General features: G+C 31.9%; 1 protein-coding gene across 1 annotated transcript in view; it reads right to left on the bottom strand.

Annotated features, from left to right (window-relative positions):
* Positions 1 to 22,290, bottom strand: part of SI (sucrase-isomaltase) — a 93,624-nt gene that overhangs the window by 60,060 nt on the left and 11,274 nt on the right. Inside the window, exons 9-17 of the mRNA XM_031662933.1 lie at positions 22,099 to 22,230; positions 21,889 to 22,008; positions 16,899 to 17,012; positions 11,485 to 11,569; positions 10,832 to 10,949; positions 8,575 to 8,746; positions 3,925 to 4,041; positions 1,751 to 1,905; positions 690 to 774 (exon numbers count right to left, since the gene is read on the bottom strand). Coding sequence (XP_031518793.1) covers positions 690 to 774; positions 1,751 to 1,905; positions 3,925 to 4,041; positions 8,575 to 8,746; positions 10,832 to 10,949; positions 11,485 to 11,569; positions 16,899 to 17,012; positions 21,889 to 22,008; positions 22,099 to 22,230 — 1,098 coding nt within the window. The remainder of the gene's footprint in view (positions 1 to 689; positions 775 to 1,750; positions 1,906 to 3,924; positions 4,042 to 8,574; positions 8,747 to 10,831; positions 10,950 to 11,484; positions 11,570 to 16,898; positions 17,013 to 21,888; positions 22,009 to 22,098; positions 22,231 to 22,290) is intronic.

The following is a 22,290-nucleotide window of genomic DNA, read 5'->3' as shown; positions in this document are numbered from 1 at the left end:
TTTCATAGTCAAGGGAAAAAAACTTTATGTTGTTACACTCCGATATTTCCTATACATAATAATCAAAATGCTATTTTATTAGCTTTAGATAATATATTATAAAACTTATAAAAGCAAAGAGGTAAAGAAATAATTAATTTAGATAGCAATTAAAATAATGTATGCATATATGTGTACTGTTATAAACCACATGGTCATTGTGAATGTGAATATGTTTATTTCTGTTTACGTCCATGGACACATACACCTTTTAAAAATAGGTAATAATTACCAACTCACTCCAGTGTTTCTCTAACATTTTCATCTGAACAGCAAGTTTTCCAGTTCCTCTTTATTTACGATTGAGCACAATTTCAATGTATATATCTACTTAAATGAGAGCCCTTTGTTATTATGATTTGATTTTGATTCTATAATATAGTTTTTTTTTTTTTTTTCAGGAGAACAATAACTTCATATAATTTTCCTGTCCCCAGTTAGATATTACATATTTGGTAAGCATAGATCTATTTAATATTTTTATAACTTTTTGAAATTTGTTTCACATCATAGAATTCCAACTTGATATTTGTCAGCTTGAAACAATCCACTGAGTATCATCTATTATTCAGATGTTTTGTAATGTAGGCTCAATTTAGTTGTACAAACTTCAGTTTAAACAATAAGGTTATTAAACCTGTAGAGCCTACCTGTTTTAAAACAGGAGTAATAAGTAATGCGGGGCCCCACAAAAACTCAGTGTCCTCAATCCAGCTGTTCGTATCTTCATAAAACCTAAGAACAATGACAATGTTTAAAGTATAATAATGAAAAAATAAATTTAGCCAATTCCTGGTTCAGTTTATCTTTTCAGTTTTTTTTTCCTGGGAATTGTTATTATCTTGAATTGTGCTTGTTTCAGATGACATTTTGAATCCATAGTTCTTACATCCTTTATTATTCATCTGACATTCAAGAAGGAAGGGAGGAAGGGAAGAAGGAAGAAGCGGGGAGTAGAAGAGGGAGAAAGGAAAAGGAAGAAATGAAAGAAAGAAGGAGGGGAGGGAGGATAGGAGGAAGGGGCGGGAACAAAGGGAAGGAAAGTAGAAAGCAGGGAGGGAAGGGAAGAAGGAAGGAAGAAAAGAGAAGGAGAAAATAAATGTATCTCGTACTCAGAAAAATCTATCATAGATGACAAGGTTACCTTTTATTTATACAAAAACTCTTCTGTTTAATTATTTTCTCCTATAAGATAGATTCATAAAGTATAGGAAATCTTTCATATTCTACTTTCTTCACTTAGAGCTTTTTCATGGTAAACTCTAGTTTTTACCTGAATTTAAAAGGATCTTTAAGTCATTCATCACAGAAAGGCCCCACTCCGGTCAAAGATATATGCAAAGATAAACACAATTTCCCTTTTTAGTAAGTACTATACTGTACTCTTGATCTATGTTTAGTTTATTGTTTCAATATTTAGTTGATATATTTTTAATAATATTATGCTTAATCTTTCTTACTGATGTAATATCCTAACATGTTTTATATCTTTTCCTTGTAAGTTCTATTTAATTCTCTAATTTCTACCTAAATATTATCCAATTAATTATATTTACTAGTATCATTATATAGCTCTTCAAATCATCTATACAAATGTAAAAACAAGCATCAGAAATTTAACTTATATCTTGATTTATCTCTATTAATCTTTTCTGTATAAGTTTGAAAATACTTAAAAAGTATTATTATAATTATTGTACGTAGTACTCACTCATGAAGAACTGGTCTTGCTACTGTTTCTCCAAACACATGGGCTTTATAAAACAGAGTGTAGAGGAAGGGTAATAAGGTGTAGCGAATAGTTAAATAGTGCCTTGATGATTTAACCAAAAGCGAATTCTGCCCAAAAAATGCAGGATCCTGATGCTGTGAGATAGAAAGAGAAATTAAAATAAGAAAGCTAAAATACGAGTGAAAATTAAAGTAGAAGCATTTTAATCTGCTTTTTAAAGCAAACTACAAAAATTTCAGCTTGTTTATGAGAAATTGCAATTATTCCAATTTCATCATCAAAGTGTTTGAATGAATATGTCTAGGTTTTGTTATATGTTTTAATTAAACTTAGTTTTGAAGTGGACAATTCAACATATTTGAAGTATTGCCACAGAAAAAATAAATATTTTTTAACAAAAGAGAATTTTTATCTTGTAATTGTGGTAGAATGAATTATTGGCATCAATGTTTCATGCTTCCTTGTACCCACAGCCTTTATCATGGAATGTTGTAATCCCTATCAGTGAAGGTAGAGTGTACCTACCCACGCTTTGACTTGGCGCTCAGTCATGCAATCCACTCTGGCCAATAGGATGTTATTATATGTGATACATTAAAGCAGAGGCTTGAAATAGACTTGCCTAAGGACTTACTGTCTTGTGCCATTGCTATTAGAATTATCACAGGTAGGTTGCTGGCTCAGGAACACAGGGAACAGAGCTACCTGGACAGCCTGTAGACTTACAATTTGAAGTGCAGTCTCTCTACTGAGCTCAGGCTAGGTAAGTGACTCCTTCAGCCAAGTAACACTGATATGGACAAGCCGGTTTAGGTCTCCTGCTTTTGGTAACGATATTAACTGAAGACCTCAACTACTGTCTCCCTGAATCCACTATTAAGTTTGCACTGAAAACCATGTTTCTCGATGCTGCTCCCAGCCTTGAATGAGTATAGTAAGAACACGATGCAGACTCATTCCTGGGAGATGCAAGAAAGGTCAATGGTCAGCTTTCCCTTAAGGACTCCCCACTCGCCTGACTGAAACTTGGTTAGAACTAGACTGCAATTCAGAATTCTCCCTCCCAAACCACCTTCCCTTCACCTTCATCAAGTTCAGACCTGAACCATGGTCTGCAGGCTCTCCCCACTTTCTCGTGCTCACTCTCTTTGTCATTCACATTATTTGACCAATAAATTTCAAAATTTGTTTCTGTCTTATCATCAGCATTTTGGAGAACACAAATGAACATGGAGTGTCATGCAATTTCTATGAACATGGAGTGTCATGCAATTTCTATCAAAATCTCCCACGGATGCACATTTCCTGAAAATATCATTTAGGTGTATTAAGAAGAAACTAATCTCCAATTTGTACCTTTTAATTCTTTTTGATCATGCCTCCCTCCAGGCTGAGCTCAGTAGTTGGGTCTCTTCTCAAACACAATATAAGCCCTGTATGCAACCAGTGTGTAAACATTGAATGGTTTCTTAACCAGTATGTACTTAATTGACATAATGGTTTAACTGAATTTTATTATTCTCTCTGAAAAACATGCTTATCATGATGAGCCAACAGTATCCTGAGTTCCCAGGGCTGGTAGACTAGCTTTGTACTGTCTTGCACTTCTGCTCCTACCAGTCCAAAACTGTGTTCTAAAAGTGTTAGTTTTGTTTTTGTCCCTATGTATTCATTCCAGTTCTATTTATTATTGAAAGACACTGGACTGTAATTGTTTTGTGGGTATCTTTAAATTCTTGTTTCATATGAATTAAACAAAAACTCGAAATCCATTACAGTATATTATAACTTTTCTTCATATAAAAGTTATCTGGAACTTACATTGTTAGAATCCAAGAATTCATACTCTAAAAGCTTTGGCTCTAATTTAAAATACTGGTAATCTAATACATTTGTACAGTGTATGCGTTAGTCTCAACTAAGATATTTGTGCTGTGACTACATTTCATTTCATGATTTCCTTATTTAACCCTTTTTTTTAAATGTAAGAATATACAAAATATGTATAGGACTTGAGAAAGGGACTTCTAACAATCCTTTATAAATTATGCTGCAATCTTTCAGACCATATACTGTATAGATTTAATTTAAGGAGATTAATAAAAACTATGGTTGTGTTTTATTTCACAACATGGAGAACAAGAGGCACTTACTTCATATCCATCAGCATTATGGTTTCTGGAAAATGGATAAAATGCCCCAAGTTGCATCCATCTTCTGCAAAGCTCTTCCGTGGTTTCAGCCACAAATCCACAGATATCTGCTCCAACCTAAATAACAAATATATTTACTATTTATAATATTAAGATTCTCAAATTTGGCTAGAGCATCACACTGTATGCCTCAACTGATTAATGTGCGATATTTACAATTTGCTTTACTCCTTTTATATGCACTTCCTTAAACTAATTTATTTTCCACTTTTGCTCCATCCTTGTCTCTAGTTGCATTATTTTACAAGTTTCCTTCATTGTCCCTTTATGCATTTTCTTTGCCTTTTGTATTTACATTTTACTCATTTTCTATTTTGATGTTCTCATTAATTCATTGTAAAAGATGAAATTATTGTATTAAAATATGTTGCTTCTTAATCCCAAACTAACCTTCTTCGATCTGATTTTTCCTATTTATAGTATAATATGTAACTGTAGGAATAAAATAATAACAAACTGTGACCATGTGTTCATGTTGAGCTTTGAAATTAATTATTCCAAATAAAATTGAGCTGCTTTGCACAATGTGTACCCATATAAGACCGCATTATCCTTATTCAAGGACTCTCCAGAAAATATTATCCTGAATTTAGTGTTTACCATTTACAAATATTTCTTTATTTTTTCCGTGTAAGTATATATGTATCTATAAACACTATATAGCATTGTTTTGCATGCTTTCTTAACTGTATAAATGACATGTTGTATGCATTGTAATGAAATTTCCTTTTTGTGTGAGATTCAGGTGTATTAATGTTGCTCTAGTTCTCCAATGTATGGGAACTCATGAGTATAAAAATTCTTCTGTGAAATTTATATATAGGCTGAACATTCCTAATCCAGAAATTCAAAATCTGAAATGCTTCAAAAAAAAAAAAAAACATTTTGAGTGCCAACATAATGCCAGAAGTGGAAAGTTCCATACCTGACCTCAAATGACAGGTTGCAGTCAAAACTGTTTCCTCAACAAAATCATATAAAATTACCTTCACACTATGTGTGTAAGGTGTATACGAAACATAAATTTGCTCCTTTAAGACATTTTGTTGCATATATGTAAACACTAAATTATCTGAAAATACCTGAAATCTGAAAACTTTCTGGTCCCACATATTTTGGATAGGGGGTACTCACCCTGTATAGATATCCTTGTGAATATGTAAAAAATGTGTTCTTACTCTATGGTGTACATACACAGGATTATTTTTCTTTTTTATTTATAATGTGCATTGTATAATCAGAACTGTTTGTAACCATTTGCAAGCACTATAATAGCACATGAAGGTTCCCCTTATTCATTTTCTTGCCAATTCTTGATATTTTTCAGACAAATTTTTATCATCTTTCTTCATAAAATATATCTCACCATGGTTTTTACTTGCATTTCTCTGATTACAGGGAAGTTGAGAACTTTTTCATATTTTTATTGGGTCCCGATAGATTCCTCTTTCTGTAGAATTGCCTGTTTATATCTTTTACTTCTTTTCTATTGTTCTTAATTTTTATAGATTTAAGGTAGGACTTCAAACTGAATATCATTTATCAACTATGTGAATTGAAAATAACATTTCGTGGTGAGTTGCTTTAATTTTTAACTTTTCAAATGGTCTTTTGAGGAACAGAAGTTTTCATTTTGCTGTAGTCAAATTTATACGTGTTTCCCATAAGATTTGTTCTCCTTGTATTCTGCTTAAGTAATTATTTCTCTAACCTGATGTCATAAATTTATCTTTCTATATTTTCTTCTGAAATGGATAAAGTTTATTTTACACACATAGGTCCCTAAATCTATCTGGAACTGTTTATTGTGCACGATGTGAGAAATCGACACATTTTATATTGTTTCTTTCTTTTTTTTTTTTTTCATTATACTTTAAGTTCTAGGGTACATGTGCATAACGTGCAGGTTTGTTACATATGTATACTTGTGCCATGTTGCTGTGCTGCGCCCATCAACTCGTCAGCACCCATCAACTCGTCATTTACATCAGGTATAACTCCCAGTGCAATCCCTCCCCCCTCCCCCCTCCCCGTGGTAAGCCCCAGTGTGTGATGTTCCCCTTCCCGAGTCCAAGTGATCTCGTTGTTCAGTTCCCACCTATGAGTAAGAACATGCAGTGTTTGGTTTTCTGTTCTTGTGATAGTTTGCTAAGAATGATGGTTTCCAGCTGCATCCATGTCCCTACAAGGACACAAACTCATCCTTTTTGTGGCTGCATAGTATTCCATGGTGTATATGTGCCACATTTTCTTAATCCAATCTGTCACTGATGGACATTTGGGTTGATTCCAAGTCTTTGCTATTGTGAATAGTGCCGCAATAAACATACGTGTGCATGTGTCTTTATAGCAGCATGATTTATAGTCCTTTGGGTATATACCCAGTAATGGGATGGCTGGGTCATATGGTACATCTAGTTCTAGATCCTTGAGGAATCGCCATACTGTTTTCCATAATGGTTGAACTAGTTTACAATCCCACCAACAGTGTAAAAGTATTCCTATTTCTCCACATCCTCTCCAGCACCTGTTGTTTCCTGACTTTTTAATGATTGCCATTCTAACTGGTGTGAGATGGTATCTCATTGTGGTTTTGATTTGCATTTCTCTGATGGCCAGTGATGATGAGCATTTTTTCATGTGTCTGTTGGCTGTATGAATGTCTTCTTTTGAAAAGACCAAATCTACGTCTGATTGGGGTGTATATTGTTTCTTAAATACTGAGTCAATAGTCCATGTAAATAGTTGATACTTTCCTTCAGTGCTGTCATTTAACAAATTATATATGCATGGGCCTGTGTCTTATATTGCCGTGTTAATCTATTTGCATATTCACAGTCCAGTATCGTTGTGTTAATAATTGTAGCTTTATCTGGTTAGAACTAATCCTCATTCTTTTTCTCTACTTCTTTAAAATGTATTGTTTTCCATATGAAGTTTAGAGTCACCTTTTATGTTTCCCAAAATCCCTTTTATTGTTTAAATTGGAATTCCACAAAACTTTGATAACATTTTGTAGAGAATGCCTATTCCTAATATATTGAGTCTTCTTATTATTGAACAGGGTATATATTTAATTTACTTAGCTATCACTTACATTTTCTCAAAAAGTCCTACATTTAGTTTTAATATTGACTGTTGGTTATGGTTTATTAATTGGTTGTTATAATAAATGACACCTTATACTAAAATACATTTGAATATTGCCTGTTTTTCCTTCCTTTTTAACAAATATGCTATAAATTAGTCTATTTTATTAAAAGTTTTGAAGAACTGCCTTTGTATTTTAAAATTTTTCCTCTAGAGATTTTGCTTACATTGCATTAATTTTTTCTCTCAGCTTAATTACTTATATCTTTCTTTAGGTTTATTGTTTTTCTTTTTCCACTTTTTAAATTCATGCACTTCACTAATTGTTAAGCATTTCTTTCTTTTTAAGTATTTAAATCAGTAGGTTTTTCTTCAAATACTAACAGCTGAAATTTCCCAAGATTTAATAAGTAAAATTGTTAAAAGTTAATTTTCTAAGGTTTTTTTTTGTTTGTTTGTTTAATTCTATTCAGTTTATCTTTGACTCATGAATGAATTTGATAATATGTTTTTCAATTTTTTTTTCAGACAGGGTCTCAAAAATGTGAGTCCCAATCTTGGCTCTGTGCAACCTCCACCTCCCAGGTTCAAACGGTTCTCCTGCCTCAGTTTCCTGAGTAGCTAGGACTACAGGTGCCTGCCATCATGCCCAGCTTTTTGTATTTTGGGTAGAGACAGGGTTTCACCATGTTTGCCAGGCTGGTCTCAAACTCCTGACCTCAAGTAATCCACCTACCTCGGCTTCCCAAAGTGCTGGATTATAGAAGTGAGCCACCTTGTCCAGCCTATTTTTCAATTTTCAAACACAAGATTGTGTGTGGAGGGGGTGTTACTTTTATTGATTGGGTTTTTGGTGTTTGTTTTATTTGTGCATGTGAACAAAAACAAATCACTACAGTTTTATAATACTTTCTACCTTATTTTTGTTACGTAGTGTCTCTCTTTAGTCTTGAATATCAACATTGGATACTACTTTTTTTTTGTTTGATAGAGTTAGACTTCTCAGATATTTTATGTTCGCAATTCCTAGTACACATTTTCTCCACTTTTGAAATTTTAAACATTTTTTTCTGTTCTTATGTTTTATATTCTAAACAAAAGATTATCTTTCAAAATCTAAACTGGTAATCTAGTATTTTAAATACACTTAGACTTCTGACATTTATTTTTATAACCAATATATTTGAACTTTTCTTCACCACCTTATTTTTTCTTTATATCTTTTATATAAGCTTTTCTATGCTGCGTTTATATTTATATTTGTTTTCCTCAATTATCCTGATTTCACTGAATTTTATTAGTACTACATTCTCACTTTAATGGTATGAAAATTACAGATGCCATCTGTATTCTTATTTTCTTCATAAACTCAATAAAAATAAAATGCTGAATTATTTCTGTAACATACCTTTTGATCATTTTACTAAAATTCATTAAGATTACATTAAAAATTAACATAATTGTTGCTTTTATGAGGAATACTGTATGCAACTGTCTTACCAAAGGTATTCCAAACAAACTGAACTCCAGCATTCCAGTTATAGACCATTCCATTTGTTCCCATGAAGCAGTATTGTCTCCTAACCAATGTGCAGCATGTCTTCCAGATCCAGCAAATGTTGAGCGGGTAAGAATGAAGCCTCTCTTATTAGGGAAAACTTTTTGTACAGCTCTAAAAATAAAACCAAATTAATTAATAAAAATTATTTTAAAAAATAATGTTGGCATTTAGATTATAAAATTTCATAATTCCAAGCCATGTGATATAGTTTGGCTGTGTCCCCACCCAAATCTCATCTTGAATTGTAACTTCCACAGTTCCCACATGTTGTGGGAGAAACCTGATGGGAGGTGATTGCATTATGGGGGCAGGTCTTTCCTGCACTGTTCTTGTGATAGTTAATGAGTCCCATGAGATCTGATGGTTTTAAAGAAATGGGAACTTCCCTGCACAAACTCTCTCTTTGCCTGCTGCCATCCACATAAGATGTTACTTGCTCCTCCTTGTCTTCTGCCATGATTGTGAGGCCCCCCGACCATGTGGAACTGTAAGTCCAGTAAATCTTTTGTAAATTGCCCAGTCTCAGGTATGCCTTATCAGTGGCATGAAAATGGACTAATGCATTATGTCATAATATTTATAATAATTATGTCAAAATTACATATCAATTTTGTATGTCACTACTAATATTTACTTATTTAAATATATTCTGGTAAAATATAGTGAAAGGGAACTTTCAGAAATCACTAAATTTTGAATGACTCCAATCATCCTTTACCAAATTAAATAAACATGTGCATTTGGTATCCACTCAGCATTTGTTTTTGAAATATATGATTTAAACTAATTGAATTCCCTTATAAATAGAAAATATTATACCTGAACTTGAACCCAATACACTTTTTGTAGTGTGGTGACTCCAATTATATATTCATTTCTACATCTTCAAATATTAGCAGACAAGGTAGGGATAAAAAGTATTTAAGAGGGTTTTGTTTGTTTGTTTGTTTCTAGAAGTTAACCACTGTCCACAACTACAAGCATCACTCATGTTACACAACTATTATTTATAATGTTTTCATAATTGGAAGCAATTAGGAAATGGGTAACTATATTATCAAGTGCTTTTCCATGTTATAATCTTTATTATATTGAAACATAGCCTATTTTTTCTTTCCTAGGATATATTAAGTTAAACACCGCTACATGTAATACTCTATTGAGTTTACAAAGTAAATTAACACCATGAAGACAGTGTTTAAGAGTTTGAGTATCAGTATGATTTAGGACCAGAAAAATATAAATTTGAATAAACACTCAATCATAACTGTTTAATTATGAGAAAATCGTAAGTATATTGAAAACAGTATTGGGTTTATTGACTATAATATCACAGGACCATAAACGATGCTTGAAAATTAGCAGATAATGAACATATTATTGTTTTCTTCTTTTGTTTAATATCATATTTTATTAAAAATGTACTAGAATATTACTTAGAAGGATATTAATTAGAAAACTATGTTTTAATTAAAATCATTCTTTTTGAAAAATAGTTAAAGACCTGTTCCTGGGGCAATATTTTCCCAGGTCAGTTGTGAGATTCAAGCTTAAAACACAGTTATATTCAGAAATGGTAAAATTTGGAAGGATAAAAGGATAATTTAAATCTAGGAGTTAAAATAAAGGGTCTCAGTTAAATATATATATATATATATATAATATATTATACATACAAATAGTCAATTTTTTTTTTTTTTTTTTTTTTTGAGACTGAGTCTAGCTCTGTCGCCCAGGCTGCAGTGTAGTGGCACGATTTCGGCTCGCTGCAACCTCCGCCTCCCGGGTTCAAACTATTCTTCTGCCTCAGTCTCCCAAGTAACTGGGATTACAGGAGCCTGCCACCTCTCCCGGTAGATTTGTATTTTTAATAGAGATGGGGTTTCACCATGTTGGCCAGACTGTTCTCAAACTTCTGACTTCAGGTGCTCTGCCTGCCTCGGCCTCCCAATGTGCTAGGGTTACAGGCGTGAGCCCCCGCACCCAGCCTACCACGTCATTCTTAATAAATGAGTCCCAAATTCACGAATATTAGTAAGAGAACTGATATTATGAATGCCGTAACTTTTCAGCAGGCATAAAATGTTATCTTTCTTTTTCTTAACTTTACTATTTCCTATTAATACATTGATAAATTATCAAAAACTTTAAAAAAAAATAAATATGAAAGAAGTATTTGAATGCAATTTCACTTACTGCTCTGTAGCTATAGCCATGCTGTATCCATAGAGGCTATGAACATCATACTGTTTCCCCCAGTTCTGCACAGCATCCATGCAAATTGTTTTGGAATACATGAGTTTGTCAAGAATATCTTTGAGAAAATACATAAGAAACATTTCTTATATTTTTCCATTATAAACATTATAATATATATTTTCCATCATAAATGTTATATCCCATTTCATTTGTGCTATGAAATTCCATATTTGGTCGAAAATGATGAAAAAGGACAATTCAGTTAAACCTAAACTACGTTCCAATTAGGTCCTCATCTTTCACTCTTGCTAAACTTGGATTAACTATTAGATTTATATTTACATTGGTAAATACTCTGTTTTCTAACTTCAATAACAAAATAGCCTTTAACAATATAGAAATATACCTACACCCAACTATATTGTACATCATATATTTATGGACCCATTTTAAAGCCTTATAATAGATTAGTCTATTTTAATACAATCTTAGGCAGAGAATATTTGGCTGAAGAAAAAATAAACAAGTTGATTTTATGGTTTTAAAACTATACCAAAAATTGTAATTTAGAAATATATGCTAGAAATTACCAGCAAAACAGAAAATTATTCTAAATTAAAACAGTAATTAGATAACCAAATAAATTTTACCAGGAGTAAAAGGTGGATAATTCAATTTGTTGGCATTGCATCCTTTTGTTGAACCTTGAATAAAGCTGGAAACTTCATTCATGTCCTGAATGGATACAAAATGAAGAACCGCAGATTTTACATAATTATAAATCCTATTAGCAGAAACTCTCTAGTTCTTTGAAAATGTTTTATATAAGATAACCATAATGCTCATTAATTCCTAGAAGATAAATATAAGCTAACAACCTAAAAATAAACAGAATGCCTGTATCAGATAAGTATCTTAGATGGGATAGAGAGATTTTAAACAATCAAAATGTAGTTCATGTATCTAGTTTTGATTTTATATATATATATATATATGATATTACTTATAAGTATTAAGTCATTTCCAAATAGCTGTTAGTCTTCTCATTATGAGTCCATTATTATACACATTCTTTGCATATCCATTGATTCAATGTATTTTGTTTCATTTAACCTTTATCTAGTTTCTATGATGCGCTAAGCACATTGCTAGAGGCAAAATTTGCCTACCAACAGCTCCTATACACTCATAAAAGAATGAAAGTTTTAAAAAGGCAAATAGACTTTAGTGTTTTAATTAAAATAGTTATGGCCTCACAGAATCTCTGAAACACTCAGGGAAACCTAGGTCAGCACGATCACACTCTGAGAACCAAGACCTAAACAGCTCTTGAAGAAATAGTGGTGGGATATTATGTTCATGGATTTTCTAGCCATTTTAACACAGGCCCCAATCTTGTCCCACTACCTACTAGCTGTGTGACCATAAACCAGTTAAGTCTTTGCACTAAAAAAAATAAATTTTATAAAATCATATATTACCAAACATATACTCAAGAAATACGTGTTTTGTCTTTCTTCTCTGCAAACTGTGTCGAGGACTTCTATAAGCCTTGTTTTTCACATCTCTATAATAAATTGTCTCCTTTCATATAAAGGCATCACATTCAGTCACATCCTTGTCTCTCTGGTAATTTTACTTCACTCAGAAAAAGTAGATTTTCTTAATTACATTTCCTTTTCCCCATCTACATCATGCCTATATTTTAAGACTCACTGCTTTTCACCTTTTTGAATCCTTCCCCTCTTATTTCAGCTTTCAATCCTCCCTTTAACCTTAACACTCCTATATTAACTTTGCAATCGTTAAACCTAACTTTTATACTGCTTTCTGAGACTCCCCAAATAGATAATATTTATCAACAGATTAGAAAAGATCTGAGACTGATGGTGTCACTTAAAGACACTAATAAAATAATTTTAAAAATGTAATGGTGAATCATTTGTATTATAGTTAGACATTTCTTTCATAAAATTATAACTACAACTAGAGTGATTTAGTTTGCAAAAGCTTCCCTAAATATTGAGTTCTTCTGACCGAAGCCCACTCAATATGATTATTCAATTCTGTTATTCTCAAAATATTCTCATAAAAGTGTCTAGACTGTGGATATAAAAAGAAGCTAAGGAAATTTGATACATGGAATTGAAATGATAAATTAATGGTGCTCAAGGGAAAAAACAATAGATTTGTTATCATGACAGATTTAAATGGTATATATTTCCACTTCCCAAATGTTTTCAGAGTAAGCAGAAATGAGAGAAATTAATATAGTTATTCCGAAGTACAAAATACTTAAAGCTACATTGAGTTATTTTTTTGAAATTGTCTGGAATGTTATATTCAATTTTGTTTCCTATGTCCAGTAGAAATTAATAATGGTATATACAGCAAATAAATGTAGGTAAACTACATTTTTCTTCATGATTCCATCAATAAAATTCAAGTTTTAAAAAACTGCTGCTGAAATGTATAATTTGGGAATAGTGAGCTGCATTATTTTAAATTTTAAGAGTCTTTTTCTAAACAATTTTAACATCCAGGTATATCATATAGTTGAGGAATTACAAGGGCAAAACACTCAACTATGATATTAATATCATTTCTATTTGAGCTACATATGTGTAAATTTGCCATAAATTTCACAAAATCTTTCATCACTGAAAGTAAACATTATTATGTAATTTAAGGATGAACAAATTTTTTTAGAAAAAAAATTAATTGGTTTTACTGAAAATAATTGACAAAAATATTTAAAAGTTTTATTTTACGACCATTTTTACATGATTGAATCAGAATGTGATTATTTTGCCAACTCACAATAAAAGGGAAAATAGTTTTTTGAACCAATAATATACATTTTTAGCCTGCTGAGTCAAAAAAAATAACATTTTTCATAATTTTAACCATATTTTACATAAAACATGCCATTTAATATTTTAGTAACCTTCCTTAAATATGTCTAAAGTATGTCTATATAGCAAGACTGTATTAAATTAAACTTACTACACATATTTAAAAGAATTTATCTATTGTAGTGTATTTTTAAGTGGCATTTTGAAAATTATAAAAGCACTTTAATTCTCTAACATATCCAAATGATTTAAGTGAAAATATAGTTAGTTAATATTAGATACCAGTGCATTAAATTAACATTTTTAATATTACAACAAGTAGATTTGGAACATTGTAGTCATGAGGCAAAAGCCTCAGTAGACTGATAGTAATAAGCACATCTAAAGTTATGTAGGTGTCATTCAAATCATGTTAAGTCTATTAAAAACTATTTTTTGAGGCTGAGGCGTTACCTACCAGCCTGGCCAACATGGTAAAACCTTGTCTCTACTAAAAATACAAAAATTAGCCGGGCGTGGTGAAGTGCACCTGTAATCCCAGCTCCTCAGGAGGCTGAGGCAGGGAGAATCTTTTGAACCTAGGGGACGGACGTTGTAGTGAGCCAAGATAGTGCCACTGTACTACAGCCTGGGTGACAGAGCAAGACTGAGTCTCAAAAAAAAAAAAAAAAAAAGAAAAGAAAATTGTCAACTTTGTTTCTGAGAATGTACCTCAAGCTTCTTTAAAATTGCTTGAAAATTGTGATAGTATTCTGATGGCATTTTATACTCACATTTAAACTAAATCTAGATAAATATAGCCCTGTTTTTTTAAAAAAAATTGTAAAAGAATTTCATTTTTATAAGAATTACATGAAATGTAGAAAGAATATAACCAAATACACTTCTAGCTATTTGGATATATAAAATTATTTGGACACATCTTCTTTATAAAATTTATGTTTCCAAATACTATGCATTAAATTATTCAGTTTTTTCATTGAATAATTTTTCTTATTAGATTTTTAAGAGTAGAACCAAAATAACATGATATCAAAACATGCATATGTATTCAAAAAATGGAAATGATATTTTAATTTTTAAAATATTGACTAACACTTTTGTTTTGAAATCATAGCTTTGGCCTTAAGTATACTAAGTACAGTAGGCTTTTGTTTCTCAACTATTAGGGAATTATCTCTCATAAAAAAGAGAATTCAAATTTATTATATTTTATACACAAAAACAATATTTCAATGACAATGAAGCTCACATCATTTCCCAAAGTGATTTTAATATTTAAACTTAAAATTCACAAATATTAGCATGGAACTAAACTACAAATCTAGTAAATTATAAAACTATTTTTATACTTGACATAAATCTAAAACTTTATCAGTTGAATAACAACTTGTTTTAGCTGGATCAGAAACAATAATCCAAAGAAAGTGAAATAATTAGATAAACTGCTTAGCAGTGTGATATGGCAAGTATTTAACTAATAGCTAGAAGTAAAATATCCACTGTTTATCCATGATATGTATTAGTTCACTGAAGTTCATTGATCTTTCAAATTGCACTGCTTTTTATGTTGTGTTTTTTTGTTTGTGTGTTTAAGGCTTAGTTACAATGCTTCTGTATCAGTGTTGGAAATACTCTGCCTTTCTCAGATAACCTTCTCTCCCACACTTTGGAGGTCAATCAGGAATTTCAGTTTTCAATGAATGCAAGAAATGCAATATTCTGTCTTTCTATAACACAATCAGGCTCTGTCTCACTATTCCTACAGTATTATTTATACTTGTAACTTTGCTGTAATCAAAGTGGCTCCTAACTAGGAAAAAAATAAAAGACTTAAGAAACTTTCAGTATCAGTTAAATAATACAAGAACTAGAACTTAAAATAAAGCTCAAGATAACAGTATTTTTTTTTATTTCTACCAATTGCTGGTTATTAGTGGTGTGATATCAGTGATTTTATGTTAAATAACTGAAGCCTTTTCATCTTCTATTTGTTACTGTCATCATAGGAGTTCTGAAAATTATGCTAACCCTTTACCCAAATCCATATTGTCAGCAGAAAACATAATTTTTCCATCTTTGTAGTCCCAACAACATGTCTGACAGACATATGGTGCAAAATAAATACTTGCTAACTAAATGATTGATTGATTTAATAAATAAGGGAATAATTAGAATAACGACTGAATCAATAATGAGCACCTAAGGAAAATAGAGATGATGTGAACCTAAAACACCAAAGAAAATATAGCCATCACTAGTGTGTCCATTATGTATTTTTTCAAAATTATACTCAGTTGTAATTTAGTTTCCATGCCTAGCAGCAGGCCTTCAATAACTACAGATATACAGCTTCATTAAAGAAACTCTTAAACACTTGTATTTTTTTTTTTCTTTTTTGAGACAGAGTTTTACTCTTGTTGCCCAGGGTGGAATGCAGTGGCACCATCTCGGATCACTGCAACCTCCACCTCCCGAGTTCAAGCGATCCTTCTGCCTCAGTCTCCAGTGTAGCTGGGATTACAAGCATGTGCCCCCAAGCCCGGTTAATTTTTGTATTTTTAGTAAAGACGGGGTTTCACCATGTTGGTCAGGTTGGTCTCGAACTCCTGACCTCAACTGATCTGCCCACCTCAGCCTCCCAAAGTGCTGGGATTAGATGCATAAGCCACCATGCATGACTGTATTTTTCTTTAATAAGTTTATGAGCAAACTAGGATTCTCTTTGTTGCTTTTTTTAAATACAGTAATACTTAACCTATTGCCAATTTTTATTTGTTCTGTTCTATAGCTTACTAAAGAGAAGACTCTAAAGGACAGGGGCTTATTCAGATCATATTGCTGCTGTTGCTTGACTGTTAAAAACTTTAATAAATGTTTTGCTAATTGATAAGCAACAGGTTTATCACCAAATCTTATTAACTAATTTTTGGGTAAATTATTACACATAAAGGAAAAAAACCTTGGATACAGAAGTAAAATGTATTCTATAAAGTGTATTGCTAAAAAAGAAAAACCTTAATTGGCATTTTTTTCTTACTTATGCACATGATGGGTATACCTATATATTCTAGGAAAAAACATTATAGTAGCTTTAAATTTCATGTTGAATACATCAGAAAAAATATATTTTGCTGACTTAGTAATTTTTACAGATAAATAATTCTACAGTTATTGACCAAAATTGTTGGTTTAAAATAGCTACTTACAATCCAAAGTCCATCATATTGCACTTCTTGATGGAAAATACTGCATTCATTTGCCCACCAATCAATGCAGTTTGGATTAGTGAAATCAGGGTATACTGTTAATCCTGGCCATACCTAGAAGAATAGATCATTCACATATATACATAAAAAAAGAGAACAATAAATCAATGGAATTTCAAAGTAAAGAAGTTGAGAATAGTAAAAAATTAAAGTTATTCTACTTCTTTCGGTATATATGACTCATACATTATCTAAATTTACAAGAATATCATGACTATTTAAAACGCATTTAAAGAAGAGCAGTAAAAAGAAAGTGAAATATGAAGCATTTAGGAAGAAAAAATTATCAGAACATGGCATAAGGCTGCTATTTTAACTGTAAATTTGTTTTTGAGCATCCTTGTAGGATAGCTTAATAAATACACAATAAATATTCTATATAATATATTTTATATCCCATAAAATAAAGCACATTAGCTTATTTCCAAAGGCATATGCCTCCAAGAAATTTTTAAGTGTCTTTATGTTTATTTTTTATGAATAAACATGAATATGATACATACTGGGCACTATTTCAAGTACTCTCATAATTACTAATATATAATCTTCATTAGAATTTTTGAAAGCAGGTACTATTTTTATCACCACTTACAGATGAGGTAGGTACTATAATTAAAGTCATTTTGCAGATTACAGAAGTAATGCAGAGAAGTTAAGTAAGTTGTTCAAAGTCAAACCACTAATAACAGGTATAGCAGCAATTTAAGCCCAAACACTCTTACATCTGAGTCCATGCTGTTAAACACTGTGTGTATTATGCTGTCTTTTTCTGATTTATGCTTCTTGAAATTATTTTATATTATTTTACTTATTACTTACAATAATAACATTAGGCAAGCAGAATTTAATTTCAAATAAATTGAGCTAAATTATATTGTTTTGTATCCAAATATTTCAAATTGGCTGTCTGATCTGTCCATAAGGAACAAAGCTGGTATTAACATGTATTCTGTGAAATATCAATTAAGGGTAAGAAACTGCGTGAGTTTTCTTTTTTTGCAGAAGGAGTTCATAATTATTTAAAAGACTTTCACCAGAAACTTTAAGTTGGATGAATGTGATAAGAATGAAGCTTACAGCAGAGAGACAGAAAAAGATGGCTGAAAAGAAGCCTCCAATGACCGTTCCCCTGCAGAAGCACCAAATTGAACAACTACTCCCACACACGACAAAGCACCTTCTTAAGAACCAAATTCACATGAGTGATCACAGTACCTGATTTTAGCATCATATCAAGGGAAGACTCATTGAAGAGGGTAGGAAAGAGAGTCTTGGAATGCATGCACCACCCCTCTCACATTCCCCAACAGTGTCCATGGTGCATGGAGGGAGAATCTGTGCACATTGGGAAGGGACAGCAAAGCGATTGTGCTCTTTTGCATTGGAACTCAGTGTTGGCCTGCCACAGCGGAAAGTACGAAGGGGCAGAAATCAGCTGACACCCATAGATGGAGCATTTAGAACAGCCCTAGCCATAGACTATGAGTCTGCAAGAGTCATGGCATTATTGGGCTTTAGGTGTCTCCTAAAGCAGATACAGCTGCAGTTAACAAAGACTTAGATCACAAAACCCAAGTCCCTTAGAATACCTGGAAAGCCTATCAATAAGGATGGGCAAAAACAAGCCTACACTCTGAAGACTACAATAAATACCTAACTCTTCAATGCCCAGACAATGACAAACATCCACAAGCATAAAGACCATCCAGGAAAACATGAACTCACAAAATGAACTAAATAAGGTACCAGAGACCAATCCTGGAGAGACAGAGATATGTCAACTTTCAGACAGAAAATTTAAAATGCTGTTTTGGGGAAATTCAGCGAAATCCAGGATAACATGGAGGAGTTCAGGGTTCTATCAGATAAATTTAATGAAAAGATTGAAAAGATTAAAATAATTTAAAAGAATCAAGCAGAAACTCGAGCTGAAAATTGCAATGGACATACTGAAGAATGCATCAGTCTTTTAGTAGTAGAATTGATCAAGCAGAAGAAAGAATAAGTGAGCTCGAAGACAAGCTATTTGAAAATACACAGTCAGAGGAGACAAAAGAGCAAAAGAATAAAGAAAAATGAAACATGGCTACAAGATGTAGAAAATATTCTCAAGAGTGCAAATCTGAGTTATTGGCCTTAAAGAGGAAGTAGAGAGAGAGAGAGGTAGAAAGTATATTAAAAGCGAAAATGATAGGAAAATCCCAAACTTACAGAAAGATACAGAACACCAAGAAGATTTAACCCAAAAGAGACTACCTCGAGACATTTGATAATTAAATTCCCAACGGTCAAGGATAAAGAAAGAATGCAAAAAGCAGCAGGATAAAGGAGACAAATAACCTACAAAGGAGCTCCAATATATCTGGCAGCAGACTTTTCGGTGTAACTTTACAGGCCAGGAGAGAGAGTTGCATGACATATTTAAAATGCTGTAGGAAAAAAATATATATATTTTTAGCAAAGTATATATATTTTTAAAATATCCAGTGAAAATATCCTTCAAACATGGAAAAGAAATGTAGCCTTTCTCAAGCAAAAGCTGAGGGATTTCATCAACACAAGACAAATCCTATAAGATATGCTCAAGAGAATTCTTTTAGTCTGAAAGAAAAGAATGTTAAGGCCGGGCATAGTGGCTCATGCCTGTAATCCTAGCATTTTGGGAGGCCAAGGCGGGCGGATCATGAGGTCAGGAGACCCAGACCATCCTGGCTAACACAGTGAAACCCCATCTCTGCTAAAAATTAAAAAAAAAAAAAAAAAAATTAGCCGGATGTGGTGGCGGGCACCTGTAGTCCCAGCTACTCTGGAGGCTGAGCCAGGAGAATGGAAACAAACAAACAAACAAACAAACAAACAAAAACAGATGTTAAGGATTAAAAAAAGAAATTATGATACAAAACTGTCTGGGAATAGTAAGTACACAGAAAACACAGAATATTAAAACAATACATTTGTGGTATGTAAACTACTTGTATTTTGAATAAAAAGATTAAAAGTCATATTTATAAAAAATAACTACAACCTTTCAAGACAGACTGTATAATAAAATATAAATGGAAACTGAAAGTTTAAAAAGGAGGAGGATGAAGTTAAAGTGTAGAGATTTTATTAGTTTTCTCTCTGCTTGTAAGTTTGTTTATGCAATCAGTGTTAAGTTGTCATCAGCTTAAAATAGTGAGTTGTAAGATACTATTTGCAAGCATCCTGGTAACTTCAAATCAAAATAACTACAACATATACACAGAAAATAGAAAGTAAGAAATTAAAACACACCACCTAATAAAATTGCCTTCACTAAAAGGAAGACAGAAGAAAGGAAAGAAGATAGAGACAACCATAAAACATGTAAAAATAGCAGGAGTAAGCCTTTACTTATCAATGATAACGATGAATGTTAATGAACTAAATCTCCAATAAAAAGATATAGAACAGCTGAATGGATTAGAAAACAAGATCTAATGATCTATTGCTCACAATAAACACACTTCACCTATAAAGATGCACAGACTGAAAATAAAGAAATGAAAAGAGATATTCCATGCAAATGAAACCATAAAAGAGCATGAATAGCTATACTGATATCAGACAAAATAGATTTTCAGACAAAAAATTAAGAGAAAAAGAGCATAATTATATAATAACAGGATCAATTCAGCAATGAATGTATATATATCACACATATAGCACACATATATATGTGCATATATATATATGCATCAAACACTGGAGCACCCAGATGTATAAAACAAATAACTAAATAGATCAATAGAACTCAATGTAATAGGGCTGGAGACTTTGACACCCCGTGTTCAACATTGTACAGACCATCCAGACAGACAGAAAACTAACAAAGAAACATTGTCTTTAATCTTTATTATAAATTAAATGGACCTGATAGATTTTTACAGAATATTGTATCCAATGGCTACAGACATTCTTCTCTTAAGCACAGGAATTATTCTCAAGGGTAGACCATATGTCAGGTCAAAAACAAGACTTAAAATATTTTAATTGAAATCATATCAAGTATTTTCTTCCACCACAATGGAATAAAATTAGAAATAAATAACAAGAATAACTTTGGAAGCTACATAAAGACATGAAAATTAAACAATATGCTCCTGAATAAACATTGGGTCAATGAATAAATTTAGGAAAAAATTTTACAAATGTCTTAAAACAGCTGATAATGGAAACACAACGTACTAAATATATGGGATAAAATGAAAGCAATGCTAAGGGGAAAAATTATAGCAGTAAGTACCTACATTAAAAAAGTTGAAAAACTTTAAATAAACAACCTAATCATGCGTCTTAAAGAACTAGAAAATCAAGAGCAAACCTAACCCAAAATTAGTAGAAGAAAAGAAAAAATAATGATCGGAGAAGTAATACATGAAACTGAAAAAAAAAAAAAAAGTATAAAAGAGGAACAAAATGAAAAGTTGTTTTTTTGAAAATATAAACAAAATCAAATAACCTTTAGCTAGACTAACAAAAAAAGCAAGGCCCAAATAAATAAAATCAGTGATTGAAAAGGACACATTACAACAGATAACACAGAAATGCAAGTAATTTTTAGAGGCTACTATGAGAAGCTATATGTCAATAAATTGGAAAACCTAGAAGAAATGCATAAATTCCTAAACACATACAATCTACTAAGATCAAGCCATGGAGAAATTTATCTGGTATATCTTTACATTTTACATGACTTCTTATAAGAACTGTTTTATAAATTCTTTGATTATTTTCTTTGTCTAATGTTTTCCTCCACAATTAAAATACAAAATTCAGACTTGAAAGCAGATATACACACACACGTGCGCGCGCGCGCACACACACACACACACACGCACGTCCACAGAAACTTCATCGTTTCAGAGAAGAAAATTTGAGTGACACAATTTTAATAAATATATTTTACCTCTCCAATAATTGGTGTACTTCCATCTGACTCATTTATCCACACATGTTGTGCGTTTCCCCTCTCATAGGATGCATATGTTGTTCCATCGGCACGTCGACCTATGGAAATTGCAGGATCCTAATAATAGAAAGAAGAAACTATGCAAAAATCTGTTAACTTACACATGTGTAGACACTAAAAATGTATTAATGTATAATTGATTATTACCAAGATGATGACATATTTCTGCCCATAGTTATGCAAATCTTGCACAAATTGAGGGAGTCCGTTAAATGCAACTTGATCATAAGTAAAGTCTTTCTTGTCTTCCATGTAGTCAATATCAGTGACCTGTGTATCCTGAAAGTTAGAAGATTGTATTTCAATACATAGTACTGAAAGAGCTCTCAGTCAGGTCAA

The sequence above is a fragment of the Papio anubis genome, chromosome 2, assembly GCF_008728515.1.
Source record: "Papio anubis isolate 15944 chromosome 2, Panubis1.0, whole genome shotgun sequence".
NCBI lineage: Eukaryota > Metazoa > Chordata > Mammalia > Primates > Cercopithecidae > Papio > Papio anubis.
The sequence above is the reverse complement of the archived record's forward strand: the minus strand, read 5'-3'. Positions and strand labels throughout refer to the sequence as shown.